Consider the following 16,173-nt stretch of genomic DNA (forward strand, 5'->3'; position numbering starts at 1 on the left):
TATTGATTGTTTTTATATTTTTTTGAAAAATCACATCCATTTATCTAAAAAAATTTCATGGGAAAATGGAATATTTGATGTCAGAGTGATGTACTTGAGAAAAGTAGGAACCAACTAAGAAATTTTGTGCTGGTCCCAACTATGTTGTTGACACTTGACAGAAAGACTTGAACCACCAATCAAATTATTTTTAATTATTTTTTTGTGCAATTTGTCACTTTTTTTTATATTATTTACAATTTTGCTCTTGTTTTCTTATGAAAAGAAGATGGACCCTTGTTATATTATCGTGGGAAATGAAAAAGAAGATGGACCCTTGTTTTCTCTTTTTATGGCCGGCGACCGGATATAAAAAGGGAGGAGATGAAGCTTTCATATTATTTACAATTTTGCAGTCACTTATTGTGTCCATGTCATTTTGTGTAATTGCCCAGCTACCGGTACTATTTTAACACTGTTAAAAATCTAAATAATCAACATTTCCCCAATCTATCTCTAAAAAAAATTCGCTTCAATTAATAGCATTGTTTTTTATTTTATTTCTTATGTCCATGTTTACCTCTTTTTGATAAACTCGTATATTTTTTGTACCAGAGGTCTAAAATTGTTCTGTCCACTTATTGCTTATTTAAATTCATTAAAATGTTTTAAATAACTTTTTAAAAATTTTAATCCCAGAGTTTACATGCATAATACATGAGTTATATACATTATGATTCAAAATATTGTTTATAACTAAATTAAAAAAAATAAAAATAAAAATAAATTAAAAAGTGCAATCCCTAATTGACCATGTCAAATTAACCTGATGTTAACAATGCAATTTCTAAAAAATTGAATTAAAAAATAACATAAAAAATAATTTAGGCCAACTCGTTAAGCATCATTATTAGACTACGAAGCCAGGATAACCTAATAAAAATAAAATCAAAACAAACCATGAAGCCTAATTCATATAATAAAACATATTATTAAATAATAAAATTGAATAAAAAGGTTAATTAAAAAAAATTTGAGTCACTTAGATTAACTTGCTAAGCTTGCGAGTTAGGTTATGAAACAAAAATAACCTAATAAAAAAGCAAATTCACAATTGAAGGACTCGTGACCTAGGTTATAAAACCAAGATAACCTCTTACAAAAAAAAAACAACTCAATTTAATTTGGATTAAAATGTTAAAATCTCCACCTCTAATCATGAGACTGGAATAACCCTATAAAAAATAATTTAAAAATAGATTATGAAGTTCCATTACCAACTGACCTGATATCGAATGATAAAGTTAAAAAAAATTCAATTAAAAAAACATAAAATACAACCTAAGTCATCTCAGGTTAACATGTTAAGTATTATTTCTGGGTTATGAGGTTAAAATAATCTAATACAGAACAAACAAAACAAAACATGAAATTTAATTTTTAATTAATCAAATATTAAAAGATAAAATTAATTATAAAAAAAATTTAATTAAAAAAATCATGTTAACTGAATTAATCAATTAAACCCACAATTTTTATTATAAAAGTGAGACAACTTAATGAAAAAAAAAATATTAAAATAAAAAAATTCATTAAAAAAAACACTCATTCAAATAATTGTATAGAACATAATAATATAAAGTATAATTTATGATTTATTTATTTAATTTAGCATTAGTGAAGTCTTTCCAATCAAACTCCTTTGTTAAAAAGATGTAATTTCTAGAAAAATAAATCAAAGACAAATCGAGTAAAATTTCAAAGAAGAGAAAGATGAAATATCATTTAAGTTGCGGTTTGGATACATGTGTCAAAAATATTTTGTAAATTTTTTTTATTTTTTATTTTAAATTAATAAATTTTTATTTTTTTTTAGATATTTTAATGTGTTAATATTAAAAATAATTTATAAAAATAAAATATTTTATTTTAATATATTTTTAAATAAAAAATAATAAGAGACAACCGTTACCACTTAAATGGACTCCTAAGCATTACAAGTTAAGAGTTAAAGAGCCGAGAGAGAAAAAGCTTTTGCCAGTTCTTTACGTAAATTCTTTCCCCTTCTGTCACCTGAACAAAATCCCCTCCTCTTCTTCTTCTTGTTTGTCTACTCTTCCTTCGTTACTTTGCAAAGAGGAGAAACCATGGCCGGGGCTTTAGTAGGAGGAGCTTTTCTTTCTTCTTTCCTTAATGTTTTGTTCGACAGGATGGCCTCTCCCCAGGTGGTTGCCTTCTTCAGAGGCCAAAAAGTCAACGATAGGCTGCTAACGAGGTTGGAGACAGCAATGACATCTCTCAGGGTGGTGCTTGACGATGCCGAGGAGAAGCAGATAACAAACAGAGCTGTGCGGGATTGGCTGGACCTGCTTAAAGACGCTGTCTATAAAGCCGACGACTTCTTGGATGAGATTGCTTATGAAGCTCTACGGCAGGAGTTGGAAGGTGAAGATCAAACCTTCACAGGTCAGACGCAGAAGCTTCTTTCTTTCATTAACCCACTTGAAATATTGGGGTCGAGAGAGATCGAAGAAAAATTAAAAGTCCTCTTGCAGGATCTAGATCCCTTAGTTGAACTAATGGCAGCCCTTGGTTTGAACAACCGCAATGTAGAAAATCCATCATCGCATAGAACACCAACAACTTCTCTCGTGGATGAATCTGGTGTTTATGGTAGAGATGATGACAGGGAAGCAATACTGAAGTTGCTTCTATCAGAGGATGCAAATGGAGAAAACCCTGGTGTCGTCCCCATAAGGGGAATGGGCGGGGTTGGTAAAACCACGCTTGCTCAGCTTGTATGCAATCACAGCAGAGTACAAGAGCGGTTCGGTCTCAAAGCCTGGGTTTGTGTTTCAGAAGATTTCAGTGTTTCGAAGTTAACCAAGGCTATCCTCGAGGAGGTCGATCCAGAGTCTGGTTCTGGGAGTCTGAATATTCTCCAGACTAAGTTGAAGGAGAGATTGCAGGGAAAGAGATTCTTGCTTGTTTTAGATGACGTTTGGAATGAAGATTATTTTGAGTGGGACAAGTTGCTTACCCCCCTGAAGTTCGGAGCACAAGGGAGTAAGATTCTTGTCACAACACGCAATGAAAGTGTAGCATCAGTCATGAGAACCGTTCCAACTCATCATCTAAAAGAATTGACGGAAGACAGCTGCTGGTCGTTGTTTGCCAAACATGCATTTCGTGGTGAAAATCCCACTGCTCATGAAGAGTTACTAGAAATTGGTAGAGCAATAGCGAGAAAGTGTAAAGGCCTTCCTCTAGCTGTAAAAACACTTGGAGGTCTGCTACGCACCAAAAGAGATGTCGAGGAGTGGGAGAAGATTTTGGAAAGCAATCTATGGGATTTACCCAAAGACAATATCCTCCCAGCTTTGATATTAAGTTATCTTTATCTCCCGCCACATCTGAAGCAGTGTTTTGCTTATTGTGCCATATTTCCAAAAGACTATTCATTTCAAAAGAATGAATTAGTGCTCCTGTGGATGGCAGAGGGCTTCTTAGTCCGCCCCTTAGATGGTGAGATGGAAAGAGTAGGTGCTGAGTGCTTTGATGATCTCTTGGCAAGGTCTTTTTTCCAGCAATCAAGTGCCTCTCCCTCATCATTTGTGATGCACGATCTCATGCATGACTTGGCTACCCATGTGTCCGGTCAATTCAGCTTCAGGTTGGGGGGAAATAATTCTTCCATGGCCACTAGAAGGACTCGACATCTGTCGCTCGTAGTAAAGACGCAAGTTACGGACGGTGGTTTTTTCAGCCCAGAATTAGAAAACATCCGTGAAGCCCAACTTCTACGCACATTCCAAACTTTTCCACGCTATTTGACGTCTGTTCCCGAATTTTATACTGAGATCTTTCATATGTTGTCAACACTTGGGCGCCTACGAGTGCTATCCTTGTCTCGCTGTGCCGGTGCAGCTAAGATGCTTTCAACTAGCAAGTTGAAGCATTTGCGGTATTTGGATCTCTCTCGGTCAGATTTAGTAACGTTGCCTGAAGAAGTGAGTTCTCTTCTCAATTTGCAAACGCTGATCTTGGTAAATTGCCACGAACTTTCTAGTCTACCTGATCTTGAAAATTTGAAGCACTTACGACATCTGAATCTTGAAGGAACAAGAATCAAAAGGTTGCCTGATTCTCTGGAAAGTTTTATCAACTTGCGGTATCTTAACATCAAATACACGCTTTTGAAAGAGATGCCACCACGTATAGGTCAATTGACAAAGCTCCAAACATTGACTGCCTTTCTCGTGGGAAGACAGGAGCCTGGCATTAAAGAATTGGGAAAGCTACGACATCTGCGGGGAGAACTTCATATTGGGAACCTTCAAAATGTGGTGGATGCTCGGGATGCTGTCAAAGCAAATTTAAAAGGTAAAAGGCACCTTGATGAGCTGAGGTTTACATGGGATGGTGACACTCATGACCCGCAACACGTAACAAGCATACTTGAGAAATTAGAGCCAAATAGAAACGTGAAGGATCTTCAGATTGATGGTTATGGAGGTGTAAGGTTTCCTGACTGGGTAGGAGAGTTCTCTTTCTCAAATATAGTGTCCTTGAAGCTTAGTAGATGTACAAACTGCACCTCCTTACCACCGCTCGGGCAATTAGCTTCTTTAGAGCGTCTCTCAATCGAAGCATTCGATAAAGTTGAGACTGTGGGGTCGGAGTTCTATGGGAATTGTACTGCTATGAAGAAGCCATTTGAATCCCTCAAAACATTATCTTTTAGAAGGATGCCAGAGTGGCGCGAGTGGATTTCAGACGAAGACAGCCGGGAAGCCTTCCCTCTTCTAGAGGTGCTTTCAATCAAAGAATGCCCAAAGGCCCCCAACCTTGCAAAGGCCCTACCTAGTCACCACCTTCCACATGTAACAAGACTTACAATTAGTGGATGTGAGCTCGCGACTTCACTTCCTAGGTTTCCTAGGTTGCACTCTCTATCTGTTTCTGGATTCCACTCCCTAGAGTCCCTACCCGAGCAAATGGGTTTTTCACCCTCAGATATAGGGCAAATTGAAATCAACGGCTGGGCTTCTCTCAAATGTATCCCACTGGACTTGTTCCCCAACTTAAATGCTCTTTCTATCTCTAACTGTCCTGATCTCGAATCACTATGTGCACATGAAAGACCTCTCATTGATCTCAACTCTCTCCATTCTTTGTCTATCCGGGGGTGCCCTAAATTAGTTTCATTTCCCAAAGGAGGGTTACCTGCTCCAGTCTTGACACGATTTGACTTAGCAGATTGCAGAAATTTGAAGCAGTTGCCTGAGAGTATGCATTCCCTCCTCCCATCCCTTAACCATTTGGAAATAAGAGGTTGTTTAGAAGTTGAGTTGTGTCCAGAAGGGGGTTTTCCCTCCACATTACAATCACTTGAGATTTGTAGATGCAGCAAACTCATTGCAGGCCGCATGCAATGGGGCTTGCAAACGTTCCCTTCTCTTTCACGCTTTGCAATTGGTTTGGACGAAAATGTTGAATCCTTCCCTGAAGAGATGCTTCTGCCCTCAAGTCTTACTTCTCTTAAAATCTATTCCTTACAACACCTGAAATCTCTTGACTACAAGGGGCTTCAGCACCTCTCCTCTCTTAGAGAATTGACTATAAGTAACTGCCCTCTGATTGAGTCAATACCAGAAGAAGGGTTGCCCTCCTCCCTTTCTACTCTTGCAATTTACTTTTGTCCTATGCTGGGTAAAGATTGGCCTAAGATTTCTCACATTCCTCGCTTATATATTTACCCATAATCAGCGGAGCAAAAAAAGGAGGTTTTCTTTCAATCGTCCAACATATTGAGGTATTGCTACTAAATAGTTTATTTTCTTTTCAGTAATCAAAGGCAATTTCAGTTACAATTTGGATGAATGAAATACAGATGTTGTCCATTTTGTATTGTTTTTATTTGTTGTATGTTGAAAACAGATAATTTCTTCCTATTGTCTCATTCTATTTCAATATCTGTTTTGCTATAACTAATGCTACTATTGTTCCTCTATCAAATGCGGCAAATAAACATCACATGCTTCGGATTTTGAACTGCCAGCGCCACCTTAAAAAACAAGTGTCCATCTTAAAAGACAACGGGCCTAGCTGAGCTGAAAAGGATTAAAAAATATTCAAGTAATCTACAACAGATTTTTTATTGTTGACGCGGCAAAATCAAATCTCCAAAAATAAATTAAACCATTAATTACATAAAATCTCCATTCTCTCCTTTTCTCCTTTTCCTCATCTTCAAAAATTCAAAATCCAAAAACTTTTGATTTATCTATTTTATTATTACTTAACTTTGATTAAAAAACTTTTCTTGAAGTTTACTTTCATAAAAGATCTTTTATAGATATAAAAAGAAGAGTCAGAATAGCCAATGTCACTGAAGACAAAGGATTAAAGCACAGAAAGTCATCATCTTGAGAACTCACAGCAAAGAGTTCATTGTTTTGCAGTAGATACGTAGCTATATTAACAACAATACTTCCAGCATGCACAAATGCGACTTCTTGATGGTTACGCTGCTAAAGACATTTACAAATCCCCATCAATACTGGTGTTTATTCCTCATGATGATCCAGTGAGCTCACAATAAAAGAAAACCTCGGCATTACTAGTAAATCGTCACTGCAAGCATGGAAGAGATTCAGTTAGGAATTTCCCTTGTCATCATCGAGAGGCTTTAACCTCCCTAGCTCCTTCATCAGCAGGCCCATTGTTTGATGCATCCTCTGAAGCGTCTAAGCAAGGATTGCTTTTACACTGACTTATAGGCTGAGCACTGGTCAAGAGACTAGAAAGTTGAGACCCCCTTTGCGAAAAGTTTGGTTTACCTTTCGGAGTCTCAGACAGGCTTCCCGTTGACAGCTTTGCTAGGCCCATTGTCTTGTGCTCACACGGGAGCTTCGTTGAAAAAGGTGATTCAGGTGTATCAGGATGCTTCCCAGGAATATCCATCGGTCTATGAAACAGCAAATGAGCCACAGTCCGGTCTACAGGATTGGTCTCTGTTTCCACCTCAGGCATCTTAACCACCCTGCAGTATACTCATAAAATCCATGAGCAAAATGACAGGCAAGTTTGAGATTGCCATACGCTAAACAAATTGATAAAGACTTGATTAATAATTTTGTGCAAACAAATTGAATAATTTGAAATGGGAAGGACGAGATGTAAAGGAACAAACCCATTGGAACAAGAAACAATCACATTGTCGCTTACAACAAAAAATCGAGTTTAAGATCAAAAGAGCTTATGGTTTTGGCTGGAAGTATCCCATTTAGACATAGATGAGCCGATTAGAAGATGTTTGAGTTCTTAAATTTTCTTGCTTAAAATGTAATGTAACATGAATCGACAGATGATCATTAAATTAGAAGGGAAATTTAATGTTGTCCTGTTTATCTAAAGTTGTGCAAGTTCTCTGCATTGATGATTTCAGTGAATCTGTACAGATCTTGTTTTCCTTCTATTTGTCCTTGAATAAACTTATTGCACTTGTTTAACATTCTTTGTCTCTCTCTCTTAGTTAAATCTAGCAAAATTTATCAGGTATGTTGTGCCACTCATTTAGACTTGGATGTGCGTGTTTAGCTCTCCTTTTCAGATTAAGGTGATTATGCACAAATTCACTGGAATCAACATTGCAGAAAACTTGCATAGATTTTGTTAATATTGGAAAAATTAAATTTCCTTTTCTAATTAAATGAAAATCTCTACTAAATATTATGCTATTTGAATTGTCACCTCATGACTACTTGCTGCACTGCACTCATGAATGCTGCACCAGGGTAAAGCTACAAATGTCAGTTTAATATCTGCCTCTACCTAAGTTGGCCTATATACAGTACCAAAGCTTCTCTCAACTAAATCAAGACATGTTGACCAGCACTCACAATCATAACAGAACCAGTGGAAGCGAACTACTACATATTTGATCAACAAGGTCAAATTCAGTCAAGTTTTTAAGGAAATCCAGTGAAAGAGGAACCTAAAATTTTCTGTTTAGATTTTCTTCTACTTCTAAGAACAAGCGCGGCCTTACTTGACAGTCACTATTCCTCCATTGTAAATAGAGGATACCGCTTTCAATATTTATTTCTAGAATGAGAATGGAAAACAGAAAATGGTGATGGCATTAAAAGATCCTAATTTAACATTTCCATAGAGCAAAAATGTTAAAAAAAGAGAGAGGATAGATTAAATTTGAAAACAGAAGCATGAGAAATGCATTGCCTTAACCAACCTTCTTTGACTGCTGGTTTCCTCTTTTGCAGCAACTTGTTCGTCCCTGCTACTATTGTTTGTACTGCCAGTATCACTAGCATAATGCCTTTGCATTGCACTTTGAGCCAGCCGGAACAAGCTATCCCGAATACAAAGTCTAATTCTGACATCCAGCTGTTGTAAAACATTGGTTTGGAATCGTAACCAAGCACAAATTATTTAGCAGGGAAAGAATGCAATAGTACGTGAAGCATACCTTTGAAATAATATCTTGAAGCCTGTAGAGTACTGTGTCCTCCATTGAATAATCATTAACCGCCAGAGAGACTGTATTGGAATCGTCTTGCTCAATAGGTGAGTTTGGGTCAAATGAAGCAAGTGTACTTAGATCCTCTACTTCAAGGTCAGCTCCTTCAACATGCTGAATTTGATTTTCTTGGGAACACTTTTGATGAACAAGCTGCTGCTGCTGTTTCTGAATGGCAAGCATCGCCTGAATTTGTTGCCGCCTCCTTAATTTTTCAATCTTTTCCTGAGGTGTCATTCTCTGGGGTTTCACTGGACAGTCAGCTAACTTGTTTATAGGATTTGCATTGCCTGAAACTTCATAACCAGAAATTTTAGGTCGATGATTAAATGACTAGAAATTTTGTTGGAAAGTCAGAAAACTTTAACAGGATTCGCATTACCTGAAGAAACTTCATAACCAGAAGCTAAAGGTTGATGCTTAAAATCCCCAGACTGAATGTGGGACAACCCAGGCATAGAATATGGATTTGTAATACTCCTGTTGGCAGAAGGGGCCACAAATGGATTGGATATCTGCTGGTACTGCAACTGCTCGGAACCCTGTAGCTGCTTCTGTTGGCTGAGAATTGAAGGGGGAGAAGATTGCATAATTTGGGGTTCTAAATGATCCTTAAGTTGACAGGCTGGGATTCCAGATGAAGTCCAGTTTCCATAAAAATCTTGGTATGATTTCAGTTCACCTTTTTCTTCCAGTTTTTCCCGACCTTTCAAGATCTTCTTTTGCCTGTAAGTCTGATCACAGAACTATAAACATATAAATAGACAAATTACTTAGAATAGATCAACGTTTTAACCATCTAGACCTGCAGGGGAGAGTGACTAAGGCACAGTTAGTATTTTAACTCAGTACATGGTTTGTAAGGATAAATTCAATGTTATTTTTTTTTTAACTGTAACTTACGATCCAAAGGGCTTCTATTGTTCAGAATATATTGAGGTATTAGCTAAACTATGCCAAGCAAACAGAATTTGCATGTCCCTGGGAAGAGTGGGTGTCATACTAGAAATATAAATTACTGATGCCTCCTGAATTTTCACATGTTGTTCCTTTCTCCTTCCTACTAGCAGAAAACCACACAATGGCTTTACTGAAGTCATGGATTTGACATCAAGGGTAACTTAATTGATGCATTATTGAAGTGATGACTAAATCATGTAAATCCATATTCACCCAACATCCAAGTTTATTCTCATTCCAAAAAATAAAACTAAAAATAATAGCATAAAATATGAAGAGACGAAGAGGAATTTAAATAATATAATTTCTCTTTTCTGTCGCCATTTTCCATTCCAGAGAAGTACTCAGGAAGTCTTAATAAGTTCAAGTGTAAGGTAACTTTTACCCTTCCCAGCTCTAATTAGGTTTCGCTGTCCCTCCAATCTAATTTAAGATTTAATATGAGGAAACCACACTGTATTAGTGAAAGGATCACAATATCAAGATTTTCCAACTTCAATTCACTGATATAACTTTTCTTGAATCCTGGACAAAAGAACTTAGAACATCAAAAGATCATAGCAGGATTCTAAAAAACAAAGATTGTATTTGGTGCCTATTGAGTCTAAAAGTTATCCTGGATGAAAAGGGTAAAAATCAGTAATATGTCTGGTTCAGTATCAAGATTTTGAAAATATCAAAAGGAAGAGAAAAAAAAGGTACCGTGTTTGCTAATTCATTTGGAAAAGCACCATTTTCCTCTGTCAGTTGAGAGTTAGCCGCCGTGTTCTTTCCCACAACAGCCAAATCTGTCTGCAAAAGCACAAAAATAAAATAAAAATGCTAAGCTTCTCTCAGCTCCTGCACTTGAGCATGGGGCATTAATAAGTGAACTCATTACTGAAAATTGAGTCGCTATACCTGCTCCTTCAGTATAGTCTTGTTTTTACCTTCATCATATTCTACATGATCAAGGCTTGCCTGAGTATTCTGCAGACCATGAGATGCAGGGTCGTTCATTTTTCCATAGCCAGGGGCAAACAGCTGGTCCTCTTCTCTCGAACCCACAGATATTGGAAAGGGCTTTACCGGGCTGTTAGTTGTACATTTTGAAGAAGACCATAGCTCATCAGCATTACCAAGATTTACATTGCCAAATATTGGGTCATCATTGCTGCAAAATCACCACTTGTGAGGATATTGAGTCAGATGGTTATTACTGTTCTCCAACAGAATCAAGATAAAGATAAGAACATTAGTGAAGAACAGAAATGCAGGAAAGCCCTTCCACAATTGAACAAGCTCACCAATTCCTTACAAATCCAGTGCTGCTATGTTACATTCTTTCTGCCATTTATACTTGTAATTGAGGATATTGTGCTGCTAAAAACTGGCATCCTTCAGGTTCTTTTCCCAATTAACAAAATTAAGCCAAGGATCAAAAACCATAAATTTTCAAACAACTAGTCATTTTTTGTTAGTGTTGCTTTCAGCAGACAGCACTTATTTGGAAAAGGATATAGATCCAAAACAGAAGAAACTACAATTATTAAAAGAGTCTGGTTGTTTTTCCTTCACAACAACACTCTTGTACTACATGATTTTTTTCTTCTGAAATGAAAATAGACAGTGAGCATAATTATTTGTTCGCGAAACTTTCACTTCACAGTCAGTAATAAGAATTTGTTCAAATTATCAGAATAATGAGATATACAAGCTTCCAAATCAGGTGCTGCTGACCATCTTTCATTTAGGTGCAGAAAGTAAGAAATGGTAACTGTGCTTTACCTAAAAATTCGATCAAGATCATCAAAGCTTCCAATGCTAGCCCAGCCATAATCAACAAAATCACCTTGCTCTTCACCTTCATGAGGATTTTGAAAAATCTCAGTGTCCTTATCAAGATGATCTGTCTCCGCGTTTTAAAAAAAGAAAGAATTAGAATGACAGTAGCATGTAAGATACTATGCTATGAAAACATCATGCAACTCATCACCCTATCTACATTTTTTCCTTGTAATTGAAATCTCATCACCTGCTGATGAATCAAGTTTGGTAATCTCAGTTAGATTGTTAGAGATTGAAGTTTCCAAGGAATCCTGCTCAGTTTTGGCAGCATTACGTGAGGACAAGTTAGGCCATCGGTCCATGTCAAGTCCTAAGGAAGAAGTTCCTTCACTTGTGTCAACATTCGAAATGCTCTCCAGCTTTCTGCCATCAGTATCAACTTTAGCCCCAGGTGCCTTCTGCTCACTAGATTTAATGGTGCTAGCTTCTTCACTCGATTCCTTTTTCTTGCAATAATCTTCACTTGCCTCTGGATATGGCACGATATGGTCATCACTATCTTCAGCCTCACCCCATATTATGTTCGTAAGCTGAAAAGATAGTGAGTAAGCATCATCACTAAATGTGGGATACATGAGAAGAATGAAACAATCACAAGTTAATCTCTGGGTAACTTAGCAAGACTATTTTCCCCAACATAATATTCTGAATAATACACTAATTAATCAGTTCAGTTCCTTGTAAGGTGTGCGTGGGCACATATGAGCACACATGTGTGTACGAGAGTTGCTAGTGTCAATGAGTTGGGAACAAAATATTTAATTGAGTCATGCAGAAAATACTAAAATGTTCTAAATTGTGTTAAAAATAAAATAGAAAGTAGAAGCCATTGGCATGATTCATTTAAAAATTTCAACAAAATTAAAAAAAGAAAAGAAAAGGCCCAAAGCATGCTCTCAATAAGATGAAGTAAGACCTAAAGCTTCATTGCATGTACAGAGCACTTTGGAAACTTCAGTCTAGACAAATAAAACCAAGGCAAAGTATCTTCTTTTTGGAACTAATTTCTTCACAGTAAGATATAACATCTAACGCTACCTTCATCACTTTCTCATGGTCCTCTCTGACTCGAGTGATCATAAACCTTCTCAAATCCCATTTAAAGAAGATTCCCTTTCTCACTTTTCGTTGGTATTATTTGACACCAAGATCACAACCAAACATTACCAATAAGTGTGTCACCGGAGAAAGAAACTTAGGTGCCCTAATACCATAAATAAAACCTATTCAATAAAAATTAGACAATATTTTATAGCTGTACATCTATAATCAAAGTAAAAAGCCCAAAACTCTGAATCCTGAATATGTGAATCAAAGGTATCTCTAACTGATGCACCATCAGCAGTCTCCTATTTTGACTTGTGATTAATGACCTAGCAGTTCACTTCAACAACATTATTGAAAGGTCCCTAGTGAACATAAGTTTGAATTTCAGACCCAGCAAGAAGAAGTACATTTTCCAGTAGGCATGCATATCACCTTTTTATCAATATCCATGGAAGACAAACAGCAATATCAAGTTTTTTTCTGCTGGATATCCAATAAAAAATACCTCATAGTGTGAACATCTTTAAGAAGGAGGATATCACACTGCACCCCATCAACTGATCCACAAATAAATTTGCATCTTTCCATCAGTTCCAAGCTACTTTGTAAGCAAAAGGGAGGGAAGTGCCTTCAAAGATACCTTCTTCATACCTTCTTTAGATATGAATCCACACGACTTTCGTAATCACCAATCATTATGCGCAGCTTCTCTTATCATCACAAGCTCCATCTCTTTCCACATCCTAACTTCATTCGCTGAACTCTTCCCTCAGTTCCCAAGAAAAAAATATATTCTTCCCTCCTCCAGCCCTTTCCCTACATATTTCCACCAGCTTCATAGCAATGCAGCCCGTGAAAACGACTCCCAAATTAAAACACTTGAGAAGCTCTAATAGTTTTCCACAAAGAACTACTTTTCTTATTATTTCTTCACTCTATGTCAGTGTGCCACATTCAAATACTACTGATCGATTCTTCCTCGTCACAACCACTCACTTTCCCCTAAATCCTATACCACAACCACTCCTTGATCTTCAACTAAATCAATATCTCTCATCACTTATGAAAACTCCATATAATTTCCAAATGAATCACACCATTTGAACACTTTGCCAATTCCTAATTCCTTCAAAATTTTAATCCATCAAAAAAAAAAAAAAATGCAAGTCATACCTTTTCACCTCAACACAGTTCTCCTTGTAACCAATCTTCCAATATAACCATACTCTAAAACTAACCCATAATCCTATAAAAAAAACCCATATCTTCTTCAAATTAGTCCTAAAAAACTTCAAAATACAAGTAACTATCCATTTTAAACAAGATCAGTGAAATCTAAAATCAACCCACAAATCCAATTCACAAATCAACTGCATATTCCAATATAGATAAAGGAAAAAAAAAATGATTTAGTTACCTCTTCGTCGTTCCAATCAAACATAGCTAAAGAAACCAGAACAGGTGACAAAACGAAAACCCAATTCACATATTATATCTTGAATTATTTCACACATCGCCAATCCTTCAAAACCTTCACCAAAAAAAGAAAAAAAGAAAAAACATTAACTTACGTCAAGACAAAAACATCAAAACCCCTTAACCCTAAAAACCAAACCAAGACAAAAAAATTTACATGCAAAACAAGAAAACAAGAACCTTAACAGTTGTTAAAGAAGCAACCAAAAGAGTTTTCCAGAGACTGAAACAAGAGCTTAAAAGAAAGGGAAAAGCCAAAGGGTTGTAGAGCACGTGAGAATCACGTGAGTTTGATTGGCTATTTGACTGACACGTGTGTTTTCGACAGTATCTTAGTGTGTGGTTAGAATTTAAGGATAGATCTAATACTTGAACGTGATTGGTTAATACGTTAGGAGTTTGATTTGGGTTGAATTTCATGTGAATTTAGAGAAATTTGGCGGGCGGATCTAAGTTGTGGCTGTGGTTGCTTCGAGGGTTGGTTTCGCGGGTCGGTTTCTGGGGCCCATGTTGACCAAGTGGTGTTTTTTGGGGTAGCCACGTTTTTGGATTAAAAAAAAAAACAGGAGAAGGATTATGAGAGTGGATTAATTATTAATTAGGTAATGATTGAGGATTAGGGTTTAAAGTAGGCGATTAGGCCGTTTGACTCTTGACGTAGGCCCTATGCATGTGATTTGTTGTTATTGTGCCATTTCATTAAATTCGTTCAAAATGTTTACAGACAAAAGATACGTATACAATTTAAAAACGGTAGCTCTTTTTTTTTTTTTTAAATAAAATTAAAATCTCACAATAGAAACATTGTTATAAAAATCTAGGTTGCTCAATGGGTCAATTTTGAAAGTCTGCACTAGTTTAAATTTTAAAAAATAAAAAAATTAATTGATTGAGCTAAAAACCTGATTTGATCTATTAACTTGATTTAAATTAAATTTTATTTTTTTATATATTAATAATTTTTTAATATATTTTTTTTTATAAAAAATATATTTAAAATTAACAATTTTGATATGTATTTCAACTTTACCCCATTTACCCCATGTTAGATTTTATAACTACTGATCAAAGTATTTTAAAAATCAATATAGTAACACTTCCTAAAAATTAAAAAAATAAGATTTAATTTTAAGTAACACATAAAGTATTTGAATATATCTCATAAATTTAAAAACAAATAAACAAAACTTTCACATGTACCAAAAAAAATGAGAGTTTAAACAGCCCTGCTTATGTAAGCAAGAAAGAAAGAAAAAGACTAAAAAGACCCTCATGAGGATTGTTAAGAATATAGAAATATAACTCAAAATCATGATTAATATATATCACCTCGTTTATCTTCATATCAAATATTTCCTAACTTGTGTAGACGGGTGTGAAGAATTAAGCTATATTCTAACATCCAAATTAACTCTTTTTTTTTTTAAAAAAAAAAATTATATTTCTGATTTATACAAAATTCAATAATTTACGTGTCAATCACTTAAAATCCAATAAAAAATACTTTAAAATAAAAAAAATATATAATTTTGAAAAGAAAAGGGAACTTTCAATTATTCCTCAAAGAATAATTTAGACTATTATATATCATACAATTTAATTTAAAAATCAGTCAATAAAAAAAATCCAATTTAAGTTTGGTTAACTTAGCAGGTTAACATGTAAATAGTTGGCCTGATTTTGATGGAGTTGATTTTTAAAAAAAGTTATGGAAAACGATATCATTTTGTCTTTATTCTAAGAAAAGGTTAATCCACCTGACCTAATCCGGTTCTAGAACAAGTTTAATTACATTGACTCCAATAATTAGCCTTGAATGTAGAAAAACGAAGAAGGGAAGTAGAACAAAACTGGGCTGAGAGGCCTATGGACATTAAATTGATTCTAGTCTTTATTAATGGGCTTGTGGCCTCAGCATGAAAACTGGCAAAACAGTAAAAAAAAAAAAAAAAAAAAAAGAGGAGAAAAAATCAACCACGACTCCACTGGGGATCGAACCCAGAATCTCTGGTTCCGTAGACCAGCGCCTTATCCATTGGGCCATGGAGTCTTTCTTGCCAGCGTTTCGATATATTTAATATATTAATAAAATGAAAAAACTCTACCTTCCGAGCCTCTTCTAGAGACAGCGAGGGTGGCCAACAACTTAAACTGCTTACAATTTGAAAATGGTATTCTGGATGTTGCTTCACGGGTAGGTCCTTACTGCTCATCAATATTTCCAATATCTTTTTTCCATCTACACGATGCATTTACAAGAGTTAGGTTAATCGGGTAATTATGTGTATATTTTTGAAAAAATATTTTTTAATTGAAAATATATTAAAATAGTATTTTTTTTC

At 35.6% G+C, this 16,173-nt stretch overlaps 2 protein-coding genes and 1 non-coding gene across 6 annotated transcripts; 1 reads left to right on the plus strand and 2 right to left on the minus strand.

Moving 5' to 3' along the window:
• The first annotated feature begins 1,972 nt into the window (after positions 1-1,972).
• LOC118054258 (putative disease resistance RPP13-like protein 1) lies at positions 1,973-5,952 on the plus strand. The gene has a single exon (XM_035065758.2). The coding sequence runs from the start codon at positions 2,127-2,129 to the stop codon at positions 5,742-5,744; it is 3,618 nt and encodes a 1,205-aa protein (XP_034921649.1). The 5' UTR covers positions 1,973-2,126; the 3' UTR covers positions 5,745-5,952.
• Positions 5,953-6,358: 406 nt separating this feature from the next.
• On the minus strand, positions 6,359-14,146 carry LOC118054266 (protein LNK2-like). Of its 4 annotated transcripts, none has more exons than XM_035065772.2 (10): positions 14,012-14,146; positions 13,773-13,886; positions 11,496-11,838; positions 11,249-11,369; positions 10,382-10,634; positions 10,184-10,273; positions 8,904-9,267; positions 8,471-8,811; positions 8,234-8,388; positions 6,359-7,024 (listed from the first exon to the last, which is right to left on the minus strand). In XM_035065772.2, the coding sequence occupies exons 2-10, from the start codon at positions 13,794-13,796 to the stop codon at positions 6,658-6,660; spliced, it is 2,058 nt and encodes a 685-aa protein (XP_034921663.1). In that variant the 5' UTR covers positions 13,797-13,886; positions 14,012-14,146; the 3' UTR covers positions 6,359-6,657. The 4 variants fall into 4 exon arrangements, with proteins under 4 accessions (XP_034921663.1, XP_034921661.1, XP_034921665.1 ...); XM_035065770.2 differs by having other exon boundaries at positions 8,471-8,817; positions 14,012-14,145; XM_035065774.2 differs by having other exon boundaries at positions 8,471-8,817; positions 8,904-9,255; positions 14,012-14,144.
• Positions 14,147-15,808: 1,662 nt separating this feature from the next.
• On the minus strand, positions 15,809-15,881 carry TRNAR-ACG (transfer RNA arginine (anticodon ACG)). Its single transcript has one exon. It is a non-coding gene; the product is annotated as a tRNA-Arg (tRNA).
• Between the last annotated feature and the right edge of the window lie 292 nt (positions 15,882-16,173).

The sequence above is a fragment of the Populus alba genome, chromosome 3 (genome assembly GCF_005239225.2).
Source record: "Populus alba chromosome 3, ASM523922v2, whole genome shotgun sequence".
Lineage (NCBI taxonomy): Eukaryota > Viridiplantae > Streptophyta > Magnoliopsida > Malpighiales > Salicaceae > Populus > Populus alba.

What these genes read in the sequence shown, in the direction of transcription:
- LOC118054258 (XM_035065758.2), top strand. Translation starts at nt 2,127, where the DNA reads ATGGCCGGGGCTTTAGTAGGAGGAGCTTTTCTTTCTTCTTTCCTTAAT.
- LOC118054266 (XM_035065770.2), bottom strand. Translation starts at nt 13,796, where the DNA reads ATGTTTGATTGGAACGACGAAGAG. An exon ending in TTGATTGGAACGACGAAGAG is followed by an intron (nt 11,839 to 13,772) that starts GTAACTAAATCA and finishes CTATCTTTTCAG; the next exon opens with CTTACGAACATAATATGGGG. An exon ending in CAAATGAATTAGCAAACACG is followed by an intron (nt 9,268 to 10,183) that starts GTACCTTTTTTT and finishes ATATGTTTATAG; the next exon opens with TTCTGTGATCAGACTTACAG.